The sequence below is a fragment of the Ailuropoda melanoleuca genome, chromosome 16 (assembly GCF_002007445.2).
Source record: "Ailuropoda melanoleuca isolate Jingjing chromosome 16, ASM200744v2, whole genome shotgun sequence".
Classification (NCBI taxonomy): domain Eukaryota; kingdom Metazoa; phylum Chordata; class Mammalia; order Carnivora; family Ursidae; genus Ailuropoda; species Ailuropoda melanoleuca.
In genome coordinates, this window is record NC_048233.1 from 80069908 (window position 1) to 80091964 (window position 22057).

Consider the following 22057-nt stretch of genomic DNA (forward strand, 5'->3'; position numbering starts at 1 on the left):
ATCAGCTGGGAAACTTATCTGACAAGTGTCTTAAGTATGAAGATAGTCATCAATGTCATGAGCCAACCCATCTTAACTGCTCGTCGGGAGCACATTGTAGGAGGAAGCCCACCAAGGCTCACTGTAACAGCATCCTTCACCAGCGCACAGCTCGGCTCATGAACAAATGGACCCAGAAAATAGTAGGGCAGGTCTTGCTCTCCCAAACCCACAAGGGCCCTCCAGGTAAGTACAAGCTACTAATTTTTCCTATTCCCAGGGGGCCAGAGATAGTCACAGAGTGGGGGAGATGCCAGTTCATGGACTTAGGCAAAGACCCATCTGGTTTTATTTATATATTGAGTATAAAGAAGCTCTTGGCTGTACTTTGCCAGTAGTTCTCTCTGGGTGATGGGGAAGAAGGTTTTTACTCAGCTTGTGACCTGGAAAGAACTTAAGTTTTCTCGCAGCAGGGGCTCATATTCTGGGATTGAGGTCCTATCAATTGAGATTTCTTGCCTCTGCATCTGATGTATGTTAAGGGAAACTTTTCAACATGATCTGGGGCTCCTTATTGGTTACTCTTCGTGAACCTCAAGCTATGGGACCCTGCCCCACCGTTTAGAGGGGAAACATTCATGGGCGAGGCTGGTAGAGGTGCATGATTCAGTTTTCCTTTGCATACTGAAAGCGAACATGTTATTAAGACTTTCCTTTTAAGGTTTTTTTTAGGAGAGGCTGGTGACAGAACTTTGGGAATCAATATTGGATTGAATATCATTGCAAAATATTAAGTATATTCCAAAGTTTTAGAAGGGACAGTATTTCCAGTTAGCCTCCTCTGAGGATGAGAGCAGGAATAGAGATTGTACTAACCCTTCGGAGCCGTTCCTTTGTGCACATGAAGTTGAGCGTGTCATTGACAAAATATATTCAGGTACATTTCTGTGTTAAAAAGACTGAGAGACGCATAGGTAAACATGCCTGTTTTTATTTTCACTCATCAGTATAGATCACTGGGAAAGAACTTGCTATAATAACCCTGGATTAAGACTTGGTTCATTTTTTGTTCCATTTTGTTCATCTCATCACTAGCTAGACAGTGATCTTGGCCACCAACTTGACCCTCTGAGCCTCCGCTTCTTAAACATTTCAATGAAGATTTTAACTGCAAGATTGTTTTTGAAAAAATAAGCACTCAAAATCCCCCTTTCTGTCAGTTGAGAACTTTTCACAGAATTTTCTCATGGCTGAATTTCTGTTTAAATTTCACAGTGCACCTGAAATTGAACTTTCAGAAGTATCTCTCCATGAAAACCCTTTACTGGAGAAGGCTGCCTCATCCCCACCATGCCATACATGGCTGATATTTTTGAAGAGGGAGCTGGAATTTCTGGGGGTGAGTGAGCATCTTCCAACCTTAACCAGAGTAGGACTGGCTCTAGGAAAGTGTACTTGGGTGCATGGACACAGTTTCCCCACTTGGATTCATGAGGCATGAGAACCCTGGTAGATGAAGAGGTGACACTGGGCCTGGTTGAGTAGCGAGAAGCATTTCCTCATGAAGACTAGGATAAGAATGGCAAATAGGATCTGCCAACTCTGGTCAGCTGCTGGTGGATTAATATCATTAATATCCAATTAATAATTTTTGTCTGCACCTCGATGGAAAGAACAATTATTGATGTCCACCATGACTATGTAAATAAAGGCACATGAGAAATATATTGGCCATCCCTGCATTAGGTCATGCCTGTATCCATTCTTAGAGTGGCCTGATGATACCGGAAAATATTGTATTTGAATTCTGTCTCAGGATTGCCTACAACACCAAAACAATTTCTCATGTTTGGATTCAATCATAAGGAATTTGATGCCATCTTGGGAAAATACCTTCTTATTCTACAAAACATATGAATTTTTTACAGGTAACTCAAATTCTGGTTGGCTTGATATGTCTTTGTTTTGGAATAATTGTCTGCTCCGTGATCAATATTTCAGAATTTAAGGAAGACGTTTTTTCATCATTTAAAGCAGGCTACCCCTTCTGGGGAGCAGTGTTTGTAAGTAAATATCTACAATTGTTTCTGAAATAACACTGTGCATAGCTTTTCTCTTGTCTAGGTCAGGTCTAACCAACTATTTATTCCAGTATTTAGAGTATGTAAATATACTGCAGTTTACAAAGCACTTAAACATGTTACCACACTTTTATCAGACGAGAAATCTGAGATTGATAGAAGTTAAATGAATTGCCCAAGGGACATTTAGCTAATAGAAAATGAATCTAAACTTTCGGAATCCAATTCCAGAAAAATATCCCTAACCCTATTCATCAATCAAGTTATCTTCATGACGGCAGGGAGAAGACCCTGAGGAGGTGAGGAGAACAAGGTCAGACGAGGTCAAAAGCATCTGATGAACTGCTACTCTGTCCTAAAAACTCTTCTAGGTGCTTTCTCATTGTATCTCCTTTAATCATTGTACTGTTTCTAAACTAGATGACTGAATGAGATCACAAAAATGCATAGCTTTATTGATGTGTAATTGACATGCAATCAACCGCACATATTTAAAGTGTACAATTTGATTCATTTTGACATGTGTGTACATACATGAAAACATTACCAAATCAATATAATGAACATATCATGACCTCCAGAAGCTTCCTTACCCCTTAGGAATCCCACCCTCTGTTCCCTGTGTTTCTGTCCTCAAGCAATCACTGATTGGCTTTCTGTCACTAGATTAGTTTGGATTTTCTAGGGTTTTATATAAAGAGAATTATATAGCATATTCTCTCTACACTCTGGCTTCCTTTATTCAGAATAATTATTTTTGATTAATCCATGCTGCTTTTTGTATCAACATTTCATTCACAAGGACATATTTTAACTCTAAAATTATCGCATTGGCTTGGCACTCTGCTAAATACTTAGCACTTACCAGATTGCCTACCTGTTCACGATTCTCCTTGAACTTCTGCCATATATTATTTGACCCTTCTCTCTACTGTCCTTCGTTCCATACACTTAGCTTATTAGGTGTCTCTCAACCCATCCTCCACTCTGAAACTTTGAAATTGCTTTGAATTTGCGCTACTGATTTATATTTTCAATAAATCTTTTCCCATGTACATTTTCATAATTACTATATGTCTGTATGACATATGTCAGACTCGAGATGTACACGCCACAAACACATGTTTCTTGCCCAAAGGAACTGACACCGTAACACCCAGAATGCTCACACAAACAAATAATTACAACAAATTAGAGTCATTTTAAGGGGCGCCTGGGTGGCGTAGTCGTTAAGCGTCTGCCTTCGGCTCAGGGCGGGATCCCAGGGTCCTGGGATCGAGCCCCACATCAGGCTCCTCCACTGGGAGCCTGCTTCTTCCTCTCTCACTCCCCCGCCTGTGTTCCCTCTCTCGCTGGCTGTCTCTCTCTCTGTCAAATAAATAAATAAAAAATCTTAAAAAAAAATAGAGTCATTTTATAACAGTCATGTACCGGGTCTGCTGGACCTTGCTACTCTGAAAGTAAGCCATGGGTTATCAGGGTCGGCATCACCTGGGAGGCTGGTGGAAATGAAGAATCACAATCCCCCTCCAGGACCAACTGAATAACAGTCTGCATTCTGAAACAGACCCTTAAATACAGAGAACAAACTGGTGGTTGCCAGAGGGGAGGAGGTTGGGGGGGATGGGCAAAATGGGTGAGGGGCAGTGGGAGATACAGGCTGCTAGTTATGGAATGAATACGTCACGATGATAAAGGCACAGCATGGGGAATACAGTCAATGGTGTTGTTACACATTGTATGGCGACAGACGGTAGCTACGCTGGCAGTGAGCACAACGTAATGGGTAGACTTGTGGAATCACTGTGTGGTGCACCTGAAGCTAATGTAACATCGTGCGTCAACTGCAGTGAAAGAATCTGTATTTTAACAAGACCGCCACATGATTCGTATGCACATTTAATATCGAGAAGCACGCTATAGGAAATAAGAATAAGTAAATAGCTTCTGGGGGAATATTAATACATAGCGTTACAGAGTACCCACAACTTTACCTTATATTTGGAGGGTGGGGCTGAAGGGGAAATAAAGGTCCGAGACTCACTGTGCTTTCCCCCCCTTCCTTTTGTACAGTTCGCCATTTCTGGATTTTTGCCAATTATGTCTGAAAAGAAACACGCTACATATCTGGTGAGTTGCCATTCTGTCCTTATCCGTCCTTGACAAGATAAGAAAGATGGAATTTTAGGAGTCTTGAGGGAGACATGTCATCATCTCCCATATTATGAGTGAACGTGGATATGTGGGGTTTTTTCCCAATCTCTTTTGTGTTGGATATAATCATTAAAAATATAATCAGTAAAATATCAGTTGTCTTTTTTGGAAAACAATAAAGTATAATTACCTTGGCACTTGTTTAAAAAATACCCTCACACCAGGCGTTGCCCTTGTAAGCACAGTCATACGATCAGCTAGATGATCTTTTTCTGATTAAGGACATTGTTTGAGGAGAGATGATGTGTGTCCGTGTGGGTCTTCCTGAACATCGTCCTCGCAATCAGGCTATAGATGCTTATTAAACAATGAGTATGTTTCCAAGATTTCCTTTTTTAATTTACATTTTGAACCCATGCAAAGTTTCCTGGGTGCAAGTAGCCCTAAAGATGCAGACAGGTCTATGGAATGCGCTGGCAAGTGGAGCCTCAGGTCTGAGTGTTGTCTTTCACCATCAGGTGTGGGGAACCCTGGGGGCCAACACTGTCAGCAGCATAGCTGCCGGAATAGGAATCTTCATCCTGACGGTCAACCTGAGGAGGAGCTCGGCTTATATTTACAACTGCCAGGAAGCTTATGGAAAGGACTTCTGTTTCATGGCTTGTTTTTCCACTGTATGTATTTCTTGGGGGAGGGCTAAGATCTGAGTCCCACTCTAAGTAAGAGCCCTCTTTTCCTTTTCCTTGAACATCCATGCTTAGCTGTAATCTCTATCCCATAATGTAGTGTCCTGGGGGTTCATGCACAGAGATGCTGGCTGCCGCCCCCTCCCCAGCTGAATTCTGCGAGGTTAGAGTCACCTGCCTCGAACCACTTTGTGGCTTTCCCATGTGTGTGTCACTTCATTGGAACTGATCATGTGGGGGTTAATGAAATGGTGATGAAATCCAGGGCTGCTATAAAGGAACACGCTTTCAGGGCACCTACCTTTTGACCCTACTTGTCTTGTTGGTTATTGTTTGACAGGAAATTGTGGCGATGATCCTGTTTCTCACCATTCTGGGATTTTGCAGCGCCATGTCCCTCATAATCTATGGGGTTGGAGAAGTGGTCCAAGGAAACAAGGTAGGTAGAGGCCTGACACTCAATCCTGAATGACAAACTGAAGAATCTGAGCGTCATCACTAAAAATACGGCTTGGATTTCCTGGGACATTTCTTCTAGAAATTTTTTTATCTATGTTTCAGTATTTTCATGTCCAAATCTCTTATTTTAAATCACATTTTCCACTCATAAGAGCACACATCTCATGCTAGAGCCCCATTACTGAGGGTTAAGAAAGTGGAATCTTCATAATTTTAGAAAACGCAGATATGCTTCTGAGCGTGGTGAGCGTGAGAGACGAATCTGCAGGTAGCATGTGATGGAAATACTCAGGTATCTGGGCTTATTTCCTCTTCCAGAATAGCTCTCTTATATTTGTTCCTGATCTCTCCTTTTTCTTGGCTTTTACCGTTGTACTTGCTCTAAAGCCTCAATTTTCTTTCCTTTCCACGGCTACCAGCTGCATTTCCACGGCTACCGGCTGCATTTCCACTTGCCTTGCCCATCCATCATACCTTAGACCTGTGAAAAAGAATCACCAATACTTGATGAGTGTATGCTTACTCAGATCTTCCAGATGATACACACTCTCTCCATCTGTCCACTTGCCTGAAGTGTTCAAGTCTGGTGGCCTTGTTTGATTGCTTTCCTCCCAAGATATGTAAGGCAGCAGATATACCCAAGTTCAGACACATAATAGTCTCACCAACTTTTTATTGGTAGAGTTTCCTCTGGGCTCACTTGGCCAGCCTGGCTTGATTTGTTGGAGCTGGAGGGAATAGTTATGGTGTAATGAGGGAGAGTATGAGACTCAGAAAGGCGAAAAGAGATGAGCTAGGTCTCACAAATGAGTTGTCTAGTGGTGGAAAATTCCTGGTGACCGATATTAATCTTTTCCCTAATCAGATTGCAGAAGATCGTCTTTATGAAGAATTAAACATATATTCACCGATTTACAGTGAGTTGGAAGACAAAGTTGAAGCATCTTCTCCCGCTGATTCTTAAGAATCATGTCTTCAGGGGCGCCTGGGTGGCTCAGTTGTTAAGTGTCTGCCTTCGGCTCAGCGAGTGATCCCAGGGTTCTGGGATCGAGCCCCACATCGGGCTCCCTGCTCTGCTGGGAGCCTGCTTCTTCCTCTCCCACTCCCCCTGCTTGTGTTCCCTCTCTCGCTGGCTGTCTCTCTCTGTCAAATAACTAAATAAAATCTTAAAAAAAAAAAAGAATCATGTCTTCAGAACATTCTGACTCACAGCAAAGGGTCTAGAATAAGCCAAGATCTTTGTTTAAGGGGCTACTGGCAAAATTTCGGTTCTATGATCTGCCAGTTTTACATTAGGATTTATTCTCCAGATGGTAATATTCAGTCTGTTGTTTCTGTTCACCTAAACTTCCCTCCACCCCACCCATTTGTGAATATGTGATAGACTCTTGTTTCCTATTGCTGTCTCGTACAGCAACTTTCGTGGGAGGTCAACATGTAATCAGCAAGTATTTGCTGTGTGCCTATAACTGTGCAAATAGAGGAAACAAGTGGAAACCTGGTTGAGAGCTGAGTTAAACTTTGACAGTTTTGGAACACCTGGGTGGTTCAGTCCATGAAGTGTCAAACTCTTGATTTCAGCTCAGGTCATGATCTCATGGGGCGTGAGATCAAGCCCCACATCGGGCTCCTCACGCAGTGGGAAGTCTGCTTGTGATTCTCTCTCTTCCTCTCCCTCTGTTCCTTCTCCCACTCCTTCTCTCTCGCAGTCTAATAAATAAATAAATAAATAAATAAATAAATAAATAAATAAAATCTTTAAAAAAAAAAAACCCCAAACTTTCACAGTTTGATCATGTTTGGCTCTTAGCCCTTTTCTGAGTTCACAAGAGCTACTCGTGTGCATGGTATATGTCCCCCTACTGGACTGTGTATTTACAGAGTGAATGGGTGAATATTCTGGGAGGGTATCCCACGAGGTCAGGTGAGAGGTAGAGTAGACAAGGGGAAAGACATTACTCGGAAGTGAATTGAATGTGGAGGTGATGAGGAGACCAAATTGGCAGATAATTAGCATTAGGAGGATCGTCAGATGGAAGTGTGAATAGAATCCTGCAGGCTCGTATTGGTCATTTTGGTGGGTGTTTATCATATCAGCTTAGCAATGGGTGCTTCCTGCTTATGCATGCTCTTGTATGGAGAATCCGACATGGAATTTTGAAGGATCACCCATCTTATGAAAAGCATTAGAATCCCAGGCCTATTGCTTATTCGTTGAGTGAGCTGTGGCAGGTTATTTAATTTTTTTACTTGATCTGGATTTTCTCATCTGTAAAATTAAGATATTAGGAATAATTTACCTGCCAGGATATTGGAAATAATTTACTTGCCAGGATCTGTTGTGGAAACACACACACACACCTTACACTATATGTAACTTTTCAGCAAATATTTTATATCCTCTTAATGATAATACATTTCTTTCAAAGACACAAAGTCTCACAAAAATCTGTATATTTCCTGAATCACCAGCCCATTCAATGACACAACTTGTTCACTAAAGTTTGCAGATTGATGAGCAGGAGTAGGGAGTTCTACCAAGTTACTCAGTATCTGGTGAGATGGGTGGGTGAAGACAGGAAACCATAACTGGAAAGATCGTTTAATGAGGAATTTGAAATGAAAATAAATTCATGAAGACATGAGCTAAAATGGAGTCAGTGGGAATGGAAAGAAATGGTCGTATCTAAAGCATAGAGTGAAAGAGAAATTGGTATATCTTGTTAACAAGTTGAATTAAAGGATAAAGTTAGACAAGCAACTGGTTGATGAATGCATGCTGTCATTGGGTCTCAGGTCAAAGGAGGACACCTGCTAAAGTTAAAAGAACTGATAGGAAATCAGAAATATGAATTGATGAGGAAGGAGCACAGATAGACCTAAATTAAGCTCAGTCTCAGACTTCCATTTTTAGGAGACCAAAGAGAAATGCCACGAAGACAGCCTGAAAGTGTCCAATACAGAGTTTTGGGAAAGATGAAATTTGGTGTCATTATGAGAGAGTTCGTTATTAAATGAAGCAGTTTAACACTCTGAGAGAATTACTTGTGACAAAAGGGAAGCCAAGTTAACCTCCACATACCTATAATCACAGGGAAAAAAAGAAGGAAAAACAAATCTAGGGTAGAAATTACAAGAATTAGAAAAGTGCACTGTGAAACAGACAGCAGGCAGCTCAAAGTAGAGAGAGATCCAATAAAGAGAGAATAACCACCAGAGACAGTCTTGCGGCCGGCGTGGGTGAGAGAGAAGTCTGCCTCCAGGGGAGGCACGGAGATGGGGCCAAGCCAATAGAGACGGTGAATGAATGCCGGAGGTGCAGAGAAATTCAAACCAGGGCCTGGAGGTAAGTAAGTGAATAAAACACTTGTAGAGGCATTTAGAAAGAGAGAATGTGATGTGAAAAGTAAGAAAATAGATGGCGAGTAGCAAGTCATGAAGAAAGATAAGCAAAATATTTATGTCGCTGTTGCTGTTTTTGTTAGTAAGTGGAGGAAAAAGTAGTTCACATCTTAGGCTAAGCAGACGAGTCCTTGGAAAGCCTGAAAAATCATCTTGGGGTAATATTGTTAAGTCATTGATAAGATAATTATGTTTTATGTACTTAGAGTGCCAAAATTAGAGAGTGACAGGTAGATATGAACTTCTCCAAACTGTGAAAGTGATCGCATAATCACACACTTGGTACGCTTATCTAACCAAGTCCCTCGGGAGTTCTACTTCCATTTTTCTTTTTCTTTCTTTCTTTCTTTTTTCTTTTTTGATTTTTTAAAAATTTGTTTATTTGACAGAGAGAGAGAAGGAGAGAGAGCATAAGCAGGGTGAGCGGCAGGCAGAGGGAGAGGGAGAAGCAGGCTCCCCTGCTGAGAGAGCCCGACACACGGGGCTCCATCCCAGGACCCTGAGATCATGACCTGGGCTGAAGGCAGATACTCAACCAACTGAGCCACCCAAGTGCCCCTCTACATTCATTCTTCTGAGATAAAATTATGTTTCTCAAAATCTGATAGCAGCGTAAAAATATATCCTTTCACTGTGTTGCTTGCTGAGCAGTATTCCCATTCTGGATCACATCACTTCCGTGGCGTATATATTCCCATCCAAATGCCTAAGGCTGGTCTACCAGGACCTCTAGAAATGCACCCAGTTTATCTCTACAACGGTACCGTACATTAGCACTCTCTCTCCCACTCAATTCACATTTTAACCATATCGTTGACTACATCTTTCCTGGGTGCACAACACAGTTTTTATCTTATTCTGAGAGCTGTCCTGCCCCTGCCTGTTATCACATGCCCCCTTAAGGCAGATACTGAGCACAGAACTGGCCTGTTCTTCACACGTACATTGCTTCAAATTATCTTTCTAAAAATTTCAACTTCAAGGTCGTCTTCTCCATGAAGCCTGCCTGATAGCACTCCTCTTCCTCCAGCCTCCATTTCTTGCTCTGTAACCACTTTACCCCATGACACAGCATAGAATCATTTACTGTTAGTGTACTTGTGATATTGATGTATCCTCAATTACCAGTATTCGTGCAATAAATTGGAATACTTGAAGTTGGTTTCTTTTTTTTTTTTTTTAAAGATTTTATTTATTTATTCGACAGAGATAGAGACAGCCAGAGAGAGAAGGAACACAAGCAGGGGGAGTGGGAGAGGAAGAAGCAGGCTCATAGCAGAAAAGCCTGATGTGGGACTCGATCCCATAATGCCAGGATCACGCCCTGAGCCGAAGGCAGACGCTTAACCGCTGTGCCACCCAGGCGCCCCTGAAGTTGGTTTCTTGTCTGTGTTTGTGTTTGTGTATGAGGGTAAGTGTCTGACCAAGAGTAACAGAGAATCAAAGCATCAATTCAGTGATGTCTGTGGCCAAGAACAGTTTGTGATCGATGTTTTATCAAATGGAACAATCTATAAATAATCTAGACAGAAAACAGTTGTAAGAGCAATTGCCAGACACCTCTTGCCAATAAATGGTGGGATGAGGCATAAAAGAAACTGTGATCATGAATCTTATTTTGCACGTTGGTTCTGACTTTATTTGCTGTGTTATGGAAACTCAGGACAATCTTCTCGCTTTATGGGCCTCAGGTTCTCCGTCTGAAAATGAGCAGAAAGTTCTTGAAAATGCAACAGAAGATTTCCAACGGATCTTTCTGTTTTCATATTCTGTGCTTTTGGTATCACAATGAGTAAGTCTGTGGTTGGGATAGCAACAGCAATCAGAGCTGTTTGATGCTAGTTGATGTATGGCCTAGTAAGGCACCTGGGACGATAGCATGCGTTCTAAACTCTGACAAAAGCTAACCAAAGGTTTCTTTCTGAAAATTGTCTTAGAGATAAAATTTCCCAAATAATTCCTATTCTATGAAGTTTGGGTCCATTTCTATAAAAAGCACTGATCAGTGGGGCGCCTGGGTAGCACAGTCGTTAAGCGTCTGCCTTCGGCTCAGGGCGTGATCCCGGCGTTCCGGGATCGAGTCCCACATCGGGCTCCTCCACTGGGAGCCTGCTTCTCCCTCTCCCACTCCCCCTGCTTGTGTTCCCTCTCTCGCTGGCTATCTCTCTGTCAAATAAATAAATAAAATCTTTTAAAAAAACAAACTAACAAACAAACAAAAAAAAAACCACTGATCAGTCTACGGCCATACCACCCTGAACGCACCTGATCTCGTCTGATCTCAGAAAAAACACTAATCAAATAGGGTACTTTATTCATAATTTCAGCTTGATGTAGAGTGTTGAGGCGAATTTATATATGCAAGAGTGTGTAAATCCATTGACAGTCGCTGTGTTCCATGAATATTTTTAACAATTAAATTTTTAAAAGCTGAACTGGAATTTGAACTCTTGTGGGAGAGTAAGAAAGAGAATAAAGTTAAAGGTAATTGAATTTCCACTAGGTCTCTAACCTTCTGCTGGAAGCGTATCTTGTCTTAGTTCACTTTAATCCATAAAACAAACCTTGAAGTACCCAAATCTGTAAGTTTCTTTATATAACAAGAATAAAAACAATTCACCCAAGGTCCCTGAGCCAGTAGATGCCAGAGCTCGGATTTAAATCGAAGCCAGCTGGATTTAATATCTATGTTGTTTCCACTTGGCTCTACTACCATTTTTGGTTATGAGGAGTGTGAAATAAGTGAGTCCTGTTATCTTCCAAGTGATCGGTCATTTGTTCCTCATGAGGAAAACTTGGAGCCTTGGCGTGACATCTGCATCATAAAGCATAATACATCACTCCTCTTTGTTCCATTTACGTACGTATGTATGTATGTAAGCTCCGTGCCCAGCATGGAGCCCCATGTGGGGCCTAAACTCACAACCCTGAGATCAAGACCTGAGCTGAGATCAAGAGTCGGACGCTTGGGGCGCCTGGGTGGCACAGCGGTTAAGCGTCTGCCTTCGGCTCAGGGCGTGATCCCGGCGTTGTGGGATCGAGCCCCACATCAGGCTCTTCTGCTGTGAGCCTGCTTCTTCCTCTCCCACTCCCCCTGCTGTGTTCCCTCTCTCGCTGGCTGTCTCTATCTCTGTCAAATAAATAAAAAAATAAATAAAATCTTTAAAAAAAAAAAAAAAAGAGTCGGACGCTTAACCCACTGAGCCACCCAGGTGCCCCTGTTCCCCCTTCTGAACAAGTAATTCTGCATTTGGTCCTGAACATAAGTACGTCTGCAGGAGCTGTGGGGTTCAGCGCCATACACCAAGGGACCCAGGAGGAGTCTTGCTGACCTGTCCTTCTGGGTAGGGGCTTCTTGCTAACTGGCCACAACCCCCCTCGGCCTCAGTGGGGGAAAACCAGGAGAGGGCTCATGTGGGCGTTCATAGGCAAGAGAGACTTTGTAGAAGTCCCGGTCTCACCAAGGAGAGGTCCCAGCACTCCATTTGAACAAAGCAAACCAAAACAAATGCCACGTTTTGACACGTTGGAGAGGGTAATGAGAAACTTCCAGGGATGCCCCTTCCTTAAGGATGCAGAGCATGGGGCTGAAGTAGCTGATGGCGTTCTCTCTGTCTTGGAAAAGCGAGAGCAATGAGTGAGTTCCCAGCTACCGCAGCTGTGCGGGTCACTGCTGGAGAAAACCCTTTCCCCCTGTAGCATCCTGAGTTTTGAGGCTCCAAGACTGGGGGTATGGAGGAGATCAGGAAAGAGACTGATAAGAGTATCAAAGGGCATGAAAGGGACTTGGTCCCTGCTGACTGCTTTTAGGACTCCAGCAAGAAGCCCACCCTACAAAGAAACCGCCATTCGGCTGATAGCAGAACCCTACAGACCACGAGACAGTGTAATGACATAGTCAGAGTGCTGAAAGAAAAACTTCCCCGCCAAGAATACTATATACAGCAAAGTTATCTTTCTGATATGAAGTTGAAATACAGATTTTTTTCCCAGAAAAACAGAAGCTGAGGGAGTTCATCACCACTAGGCCTGCCTGGCAAGAATGGCTGAAAGCGGATCTTCAGGCTGAAATAAAAAAAAGTTAGTTAAGGACATGGAAGTATAACGCACACTGGTGACGGTCCATGGGTCATCGGTTTTGGAATCCCTGGTTCTGTAACAGAACGGTGTGCTAGCCACCTAACCGTAGTATCACGGTTAAGGAAAATCATATTAAAATAATTATAGCCACTATAATTTGTTAACAAATAAACCGTCTAAAAGAGGTAAATTGTGGCATCAAAAATATAAAGGGGAGTAAGTGGATGGATGTTCGTATGCTATTGAAGTTAGGCTGCTGTCGGCTTTCACCGACCTGTTTTATCTATGAGATGTTTTATGGAAGCCTCATTGTAACCACAGAGCAAAAAACTATAGTAGATTAGGATCAGAGAGGGAGAGAAACCATGAGAGACTCCTGACTCCGGCAAACAAACTGGAGGGGAGGTGGGTGGGGGGATGGGGTAACCGGGTGATGGGCATTAAGGAGGGCATGTGATGGGATGAGCACTGGGTGTTATACGCAACTAAAAAATCATTGAACATTATATCAAACACTAATGATGTACTATATGTTGGCTAATTGAAGTTAAAAAAAAGGATGGCCGCTTAAAAAAAAAACAAAACCAAACACAGTAAATAATGAGTGTTGGTAATGATGTGGCGCAAAGGGCACTCTTTTGCATTGTTGGTGGGAATGTAAACTGGTGCAGCCACTATGGAAAACAGTATGGACACTCCTCAAAAAAATTAAAAAAAATAGAATTACCATTTGAGCCAGCAATTCCACTTCCGGGTATACACTGAAAGCAGGATCTGGAAGAAATATTTGCACACCCATGCTTGTTGCAGCATTATTCACAATAGCCAAGAGGTGGAAACAATTCAAATGTTCATTAACAGATAAACGAATAAAGAAAACACGGTATATATACACAACGGAATATTATTAAGCCTTAAAAAAGAAAGAAATCCTGTCAAATGTATGCCATGGATGAACCTTGGGGACATTATGCTAAGTCACATGAGCCAATCACAAAAAGGACAAATGCTGTATGATTCCACTGTGATGAGGATCTAAAGTCAAATTCATAGAAACAGAAAGAAAGTAGGATGGTGGCTGCCAGGGGGCAGGGCTAGGAAATGAGAAGGTGTTCAGTGGGTATAGAATTTTGGTTTCGCGACAAGAAATAGTTGAAGTGTTATCACACATCCATGTGAATCTATTTTACAGTGCTGGAGCTGTACTTACAACTGGTTAAAATAGTAAATTTTATGTTCTATTTTTTGTACCATAATTAAAAATTAAAAAATAACTTTTGGGCATTGCTGGGGAACCAGAGTCAGGAAGATACTGCCATTGCCTATCAGTCACAGCAGTTTCCAGTAAATCAAGGTTTGGTTGCTGCTGGTCCATGATACAAAGTTGCAGAAATCCCCACCCATGGCCCAAATCCCCTAAAACACTGAGCCAAGTGACCAGTAGGAAGAGCAGTGTTGCCATTAACCCTCATGCTTGCTGAAGCACGTGTTTATGTCTCTTCCTGCCAATGTCGGAAAAAGCTTATAACTTACATGTGTCTTTCCCCCACCAGATCTTATTCTAGCACAGATCATGGGCAGAGTGTAAATTGCCTCTAGGACACTAGCTCAGGGATCTGGAAAGTATTGGCCCCAGTCTTCTAGCCGCTTTCACACAAAGTAGGATATGGAATGAGAAGGACCCCCCTGGCTTCCATTAAAAAATCCAACATGCATACTCAAGATGGTTTTATGAAGTGCTTGGTGTTGACCTATATGCCTATTACATTCCTCTATGGATGAATTTATATTCTTTTCTACCAGGCACAGGGAAGTTCAGGATGGAACAGGATGCCAGCATGGAAGCAGATGTCTGCTGCCACTGATGACTCATTACTAACTTTGAGGGTTTGGGCATGTGGGCAAGTGAAAACTGTAGGCTATAGATTCCAGACAGACTTTTTTTCCATGCTCTCCGAAAATGTTCGACTGCATTTGTGGGTCTATGGTACTATGCATAAGGTGTGGCCCAACCTTTGCATCTTGGAGAGTAGACTCACTCACTAAATATAAAATCTTTCCTTGTGGTTATTGTTACACATTGGTTCTAAATGTTCCCACTGGTGGTGCTGAAGATAATTCTGTTTCCTGTGTGGGAAAAGGTGACCTCGTAGATTATTCCAGAAAGAGGAACCTCTCTGCAAAACAACATTATCTTCCTCTCCTCTCTTCCTTTAGGCATGAAGATGTGTAATCTCTTTGGACAGCTATGGGCTCTTTTTGTTGGGCTTCTTTCACTTAGCAAACTTACATTGGTGGTCATCCATGTTTTTGCATGTACCCAGTAGTATTTCATCGTATGGATTTGCCACATTTTTTTAAATCAAATTGCCTATTGATGGGCATTCGGACTGTATCCAGATTTGGTCTTTGACAAATTAAACTATTATGAACTTTTATGTTCAAGCCTTTATATGGACTCGAGCTTTAATTTCTCTTAGGTAAATGCCTACAAGTGGCAAGGTGCAGTCCTATGAAAGATGCTTTACATTTAAGAGACCGCCAAGGAGCTTCCAAAGTGATTGTATCATTTTACATTCCTCCGAGGAGTATATGAATGACCTGGCTTCCCCACCTGGATGCCAGCACTTGGTATGGTTAGTCTTTTACATTTTACCACGCTAACAGATGTGAAGTGGTCTCATTGTGATTTTAACTTGTATTTTGAGCTCTTTTCCTGCCACCACTTGTTTATTTGGTCAAGTGTTTATTTAAATATTTTGCCTCCTTTTAAACAGAACTGCTTGTTTTCTAATTGTTGAGTTGTGAGGTCTTTGTATAGTCTTCATTCAAGTCCTTTACTGGAAACATGATTTGAAACTCTTTACTCCTAGCCCTTTCTACATCAACATCTTTCAAAGAACAGATGTTTTAATTTGAAGTCCAAGTTACATTTCTTAAATTGGATCCTGCTTGCACTTCTCCAAGCTCATCAGCAAAAGGAAGAGAGAGGTATTTCTCTAGCAAGTAAGAACGCCTCTGCCAGTTTACAGGATACAGGAAAATCTGGGAATTCAAGTTTTGTGGGCATTCTCATGACCATATCCCCATTCCAAGTCTCACCATCCTATTGTTTTTTCACTAAGGTCTCTGACAATGCAATAAAAGACTTATTAAAGATGCATGTCTAGTGTCCTTTGTAGTTGTGTTACCTTCATACTTTAAAATTGGTACTTGATTTTCAACATGGTCTGCTTTATGGCTGCAGAATATATATATTTGTAAGTGTTTTACGGGAAGCCTTGTGACTTCAATGGTGTGCTCCGGGTTGATATTTAACTAACCTAAGAATTTTATTCATTTTCTTTAACGTTTCTAATGCGGTTAATGTCACCAGCCAATGTAACAATCTTTATCATTACTATCTTCCCATATCGTTCAAAGCTAAAACTGCTTAACTCAAAGCTTTCTCTTCTACATGGACCTCATTCCTACCCACTACTGGCTGGATGATGATGTCATTATCACAGCATTGTAGGGATCGTCGTTATAATTTCTACTAATCTGGAAACTTATGATTATCTGACTGTGTAGACAGTCACTTCCAAAAGCTGATAAAGAAGGTCTACTTTGTAGAGCCACTCCTGGTTCCATTCTCCTCGATTGCCTGAAAAGCAGCATGTGAGATAAGGATTTGCATGCAGATGGTTTATTGGGTGGTCAGCTCAGAAAGTTGTGAGAGGGAGTGCGGAGAGTAGATGGGAAAGAAGGAAAGCCACAACACCATGGTTAAATCCGCCATCTGGGGAATCGAGATTCGATTACCCAAGTACCTTCAAGAAGTGTGTAAAACACCTCCCAGAACTGTCAGCTTAAAGTGCAAGAGGCTGAGTCATTTAGCTGTCTTTCTTTGAGTGCAGACGGACATTCAGTCTGCAGCATGTGCTCATTCTGCGCAATTTATACGTCTTGCAAGTATTACCTCCACGTTGATGGCCTTTATTTAACATCTGAATGGTTCTTTTTAAGGTACTAAATGGTGTTTCAAAACAAACATTTATTATTTATTTATTTATTTATTTATTATTTATTTATTTGAGAGAGAGAGAGAGAGAGCAAGTGCACGCGCGCCCCAGCAGGGGGAGGGGTGAGGGGAGAGGGAGGGAGAGAGAGAATCCCAAGAAGACCTCACACTCAAGGCGGAGCCTCCTGTGGGGCTTGATCTCAAAACCCTGAGACCATGACCTGAGCCAAAATCAAGAGTGGGTCACTTAACAGACTGGGCCACTCAGGTCCCCCTAAAAGAAACCCTTTTAAAGTAAGATACTAAAAACTCACAGGTGTATCTGACTTCTTTTACTTGGTGTAATACTTTCAAAGTTCATTCACTTTGATGCGTATATCAGTTCCTAATTTCTTTTTATGGCTGACTAATGTTCCATTATATGGCTATACTTCATTCTGTTTATTCATTCAACAGTTGATGGGCACTTGAGTTGTTTCCACCTGTTGGCTATTGTGAATAGCACTGCTATGGACATGTGCATAGAAGCATTTGTTTGAATATTTGTTTGTAGTTCTCTTTGTTTGGAGGCAGCCAAAGAATAAAGAGCTGGCACTGGGCTGTGCCTACCAGGGCCCTCTCCAGTGCTGTGGGTGACATACCTAGGGGGCCTCCTTGTGTTTTGAAACTTCTCTGTGTTTGTCACAGTCTGAATATCTGGGCCAAGAAATCTCTAGCAGGAACCCCTGTGGGTTTTCCCTTATCTTTGTTTTAGCCCCTGGTGCTCTCTGATAAACAGCTGTGATGTGTCCAGACTTCTAGGACAGCAGATAATTACTTATCTCTGTCACCTAGAATTAGACTGTGATAGCTTTATTGCACTCCCTCTTTCCCTTTTCACTCCTCTCTGTTTCCCTGGCTGAGATCCCACTCATTCTTAGAAGTTAGTGTTTTCCCACTGAAATAGATAAACACTGAGAATAGTGCATTTCTTCTCTGCTTTTTCTTTATGTTTTTGCTTTAGATCTTTCTTAATTATATCCTACAGTAAAACCAAAGTATGGATGGATATTATCAGAGTTAATAAAAGTGGAGAATATATCTCTTTCCCTTGTTTTCATTGCCAATTTTACAGAACATTTATAACCAGAATTTTATGAGCTCAAAAGGAAATAATTTTATATATATAATATATATGTAATATAATAGTTAAATAAAATGTAATTTAAAAAATATAGTTATATATAATTATATATGTAATCTATAATTTATCTATCTATATCTATCTCTCTATATGTCATCTCCGCAATGATCTTTTCAAATTCAAAACACAAACTAAGAAAAATACCATTGACTTTCATTTAAGGACATTAAAGAAACTAAAGGTTAGAGAGGTTTTATTATTACATCGGTAGCAGACCTAGTCACGGGTGTAATGTGAGTCTAACCCTGATATTTCTACATTTGTGACTATAATCTTACAATCTTCTCTCCCTTTTCCCAATTCAAGTCCAGGCCGCTGTTCGTCTGGCGGTGCAGGTGCGTTGGCGAGGAGCTGTGAAAGGTGGGCAGTAAGCTGTGAGATTGAGAGAATTTGAGTTCATGGAGGGAAAATAGAATATTTTCACATCCTGGGACACCAGAGAGAATTCAGTTTATCCACTGCCTGGTTTCCTAAGTAGCGCCTTGCAGTAGACAATTCAAATTATTTGGAATTCTCCTGCACAGCAGGACTGGCTATCTCCTTTTACTTGTTTATTCATTCATTTATTCACACCAGTATGGATAGTTATTTTAGATGTTGGATTCTAACCCAGCACTACTTTGTTTATCTTTTTTTTTTTTTGCTTAAAATGCTCCAGCTTTGGAATTATAAATTCTTTCAATTGGCTTCTCTGTACCTTAGATATATCCCTGTCATTATGTTTCTTTTTGATTACTTTCTTGCTTTTTGGCATGAAATGATACTCCAGACTTTCCTTGTCTATTTCTCAGCCAAGACCTAGAATCTGCCATTTACCCGAGGTCTGGTTTCTTTTATTGGAGAATGGTATTTGAAGCAAAGGTCTGAGAGTTAGGTGTGCTTGTTGCTACTGGGGTATTGTTTTTTAAGCTTTTTAAGTTTCTCTCAATGGAAAAAGCAAGGAAATACGTGTGCATGTTGACCCTGTAAACACATGTATCTATAATTATTCCTACACATATTCACATGCATCAGTGTTAACTGAAATGTGAGTTCATACTGATTTCTCCATCTGTAATAGGTTGCCATGTGGATCATTCTAGAATTCTCCCCTTGCTTGTCTGTAATCTCTCATTTCAACAGCGAGAAACATGGCTCCACAATCCACCATCCACTTACTTAGTTCTTCAATTCCAGTATGTGTGTGTGGTAGTTTCATTCTTGACTGACAAGATTAATGCATGCTGTAGACTGTCCCCTAAAATTCATAAGTTGAAAACCTAATCTGCACCGTGATGGTATTTGGAGATGTGAGCTGTAGGAGGTGATTAAATCATGAGGGCACGGTCCTCATGAATAAGAGTGCCTTTTATGAAAGAGACCCCAGAGGGCCACCTTGTCTCCTTTTGCCATATGAGGGCTGGCTGTCTATGAGCCAGGAAGTGGGCCCCTACCAGACACCAAATCTGTCTACACCCTGATCTTAGATTTCCAAGGCTCCAAAACTGTGAGTGATAAATTTCTGTTGTGCATAAGCAACTCAGTGTGTCAGGTACAGAGCAGTCCAAACAGACTAAAACAACACAGAATTATTTAAAGAAGATTTTAAAATCAGTACAACAAATTCAAACCAACCAACAGAAGAAGAGAAGACACCAACATTCAATTCCTATAAGAGCTAATATAAATAGCAATAAACATATGAAAAGATGCTCACCACCATTTTAAGCCCATAGAATGGGTACAAACCGATCTCGTGTATACTACTGATTTTTACTATCTTATAAAACCGAGAATTGGACAGGATGTGAAGCAATAGTAACAGCAGTTGTCATATATTTCTTGGAGTAAGATAATTTGACATATGACTTTAGAGAGTAATTTTTTTTTAAAGATTTTATTTATTTATCTGACAGAGATAGAGACAGCCAGCGAGAGAGGGAACACAAGCAGGGGGAGTGGGAGAGGAAGAAGCAGGCTCATAGCGGAGGAGCCTGACGTGGGGCTCGATCCCATTATGCCGGGATCACGCCCTGAGCCGAAGGCAGACGCTTAACTGCTGTGCCACCCAGGTGCCCCTTTAGAGAGTAATTTAACAATATCCTATGGTAGGAGGTGTGCACAATTTAAGACATAGACCTTGCAAATTATTTCCCAGTATACAAAGAGACATGCACCAGAACGTTCTGTGTTGGGTTTCTGCTGAAATAAAATTATTGCAGGAACTGCAGATTTTATCAACATGCAAGAAAGAAAATGTTTGTATTTACATAGTTGAATATGGTAAAATAATGAAAATGAATGAATAAAAGTCATACATTATGATAGTGAGTGGAAAATGCTCTTTGAAGAAGATGAAGTAAACATGATATATTTTTATTTTTTTTATTTATTTATTTTTTAATTTTATTTTATTATATTGTGTTAATCACCATACAGTACATCCCCAGATTCCGATGTAAAGTTTGATGCTTCATTAGTTGCGTATAACACCCAGTGCACCATGCAATACGTGCCCTCCTTACTACCCATCACCAGTCTATCCCATTCCCCCACCCCCTCCCCTCTGAAGTCTTCAGTTTGTTTCTCATAGTCCATAGTCTCTCATGTTTCATTCCCCCTTCTGATTACCCCCCTTTTCTTTATCCCTTTCTTCCCCTACCGATCATCCTAGTTCTTATGTTCCATAGATGAGAGAAATCATATGATAATTGTCTTTCTCTGCTTGACTTATTTCACTTAGCATTATCTCCTCCAGTGCCGTCCATGTTGCAGCAAATGTTGAGAATTCGTTCTTTCTGATAGCTGAGTAATATTCCATTGTATATATGGACCACAGCTTCTTAATCCAGTCATCTGTTGAAGGGCATCTCGGCTCCTTCCATGATTTGGCTATTGTGGACAATGCAGCTATGAACATTGGGGTGCATATGGCCCTTCTCTTTACTACGTCTGTATCTTTGGGGTAAACACCCAGTAGTGCAATGGCTGGGTCATAGGGTAGTTCAATTTTTAACTTTTTAAGGGACCTCCACACTGTTTTCCAGAGTGGCTGTACCAACTTGCATTCCCACCAACAATGTAGGAGGGATCCCCTTTCTCCACATCCTCTCCAACAATTGTTGTTTCTTGCCTTGTCTATCTTTGCCATTCTAACTGGCGTAAGGTGGTATCTCAGTGTGGTTTTGATTTGAATTTCCCTGATGGCTAATGATTTTGAACATTTTTTCATGTGTCTGTTAGCCATTTGTATGTCTTCATTGGAAAAGTGTCTGTTCATATCTTCTGCCCATTTTATGATTTGTTTATTTGTTTCTCGTGTATTGAGTTTGAGAAGTTCTTTGTAGATCTTGGATACCAGTCCTTTATCTGTGGTGTCCTTTGCAAATATATTCTCCCATTCCGTGGGCTGTCTCTTAGTTTTTTTGACTGTTTCCTTGGCTGTGCAGAAGCTCTTTATCCTGATAAAGTCCCATAAGTTCATTTTATCTTTTATTTCTCTTGCCTTTGGAGATGTGTCGTGAAAAAGGTTGCTCTGGCCGATGTCATAGAAGTTGTTGCCTATGTTCTCCTCTAGAATTTTGATGGATTCCTGTCTCACATTGAGGTCTTTCATCCATTTGGAGTTTATTTTTGTGTATGGTGTGAGAGAGTGGTCAAGTTTCATTCTTTTGCATGTAGCTGTCCAATTTTCCCAGCACCATTTATTGAAGAGACTGTCTTTTTTCCACCGGATGTTTTTTCCTGCTTTATCAAAGATTAGTTGCCCAAAGAGCCGAGGGTCCATTTCTGGGTTCTCTATTCTGTTCCATTGGTCGATGTGTCTGTTTTTGTGCCAGTACCATGCTGTCTTTGTGATCACAGCTTTGTAGTACAGCTCGAAATCCGGCATTGTGATGCCCCCAGCTTTGTTTTTCCTTTTCAACAGTTCCTTGGAGATTCGGGGCCTTTTCTGGTTCCATACAAATTTAAGGACTATTTGTTCCAGTTCTTTGAAAAATGTCCTCGGTATTTTGATCGGGATAGCATTGAAAGTGTAGATTGCTCTGGG

The 22057-nt window shown here is 41.2% G+C and overlaps 1 protein-coding gene across 1 annotated transcript; it reads left to right on the plus strand.

Moving 5' to 3' along the window:
- The first annotated feature begins 42 nt into the window (after window positions 1-42).
- LOC100476759 (high affinity immunoglobulin epsilon receptor subunit beta) lies at window positions 43-6476 on the plus strand. Its single transcript, XM_002927629.4, has 7 exons — window positions 43-225; window positions 1255-1378; window positions 1908-2042; window positions 4134-4190; window positions 4733-4888; window positions 5241-5339; window positions 6225-6476. The coding sequence occupies exons 1-7, from the start codon at window positions 167-169 to the stop codon at window positions 6321-6323; spliced, it is 729 nt and encodes a 242-aa protein (XP_002927675.1). The 5' UTR covers window positions 43-166; the 3' UTR covers window positions 6324-6476.
- Window positions 6477-22057: the final 15581 nt, after the last annotated feature.

Excerpts from the sequence above, each read along its gene's own strand:
- LOC100476759 (XM_002927629.4), top strand. The coding sequence starts at position 167 with ATGGACCCAGAAAATAGTAGGGCAGGTCTTGCTCTCCCAAACCCACAA. Across the intron at positions 4,191-4,732 it reads AGAAACACGCTACATATCTG|GTGTGGGGAACCCTGGGGGC; the intron begins GTGAGTTGCCAT and ends TTTCACCATCAG. Across the intron at positions 4,889-5,240 it reads TCATGGCTTGTTTTTCCACT|GAAATTGTGGCGATGATCCT; the intron begins GTATGTATTTCT and ends ATTGTTTGACAG.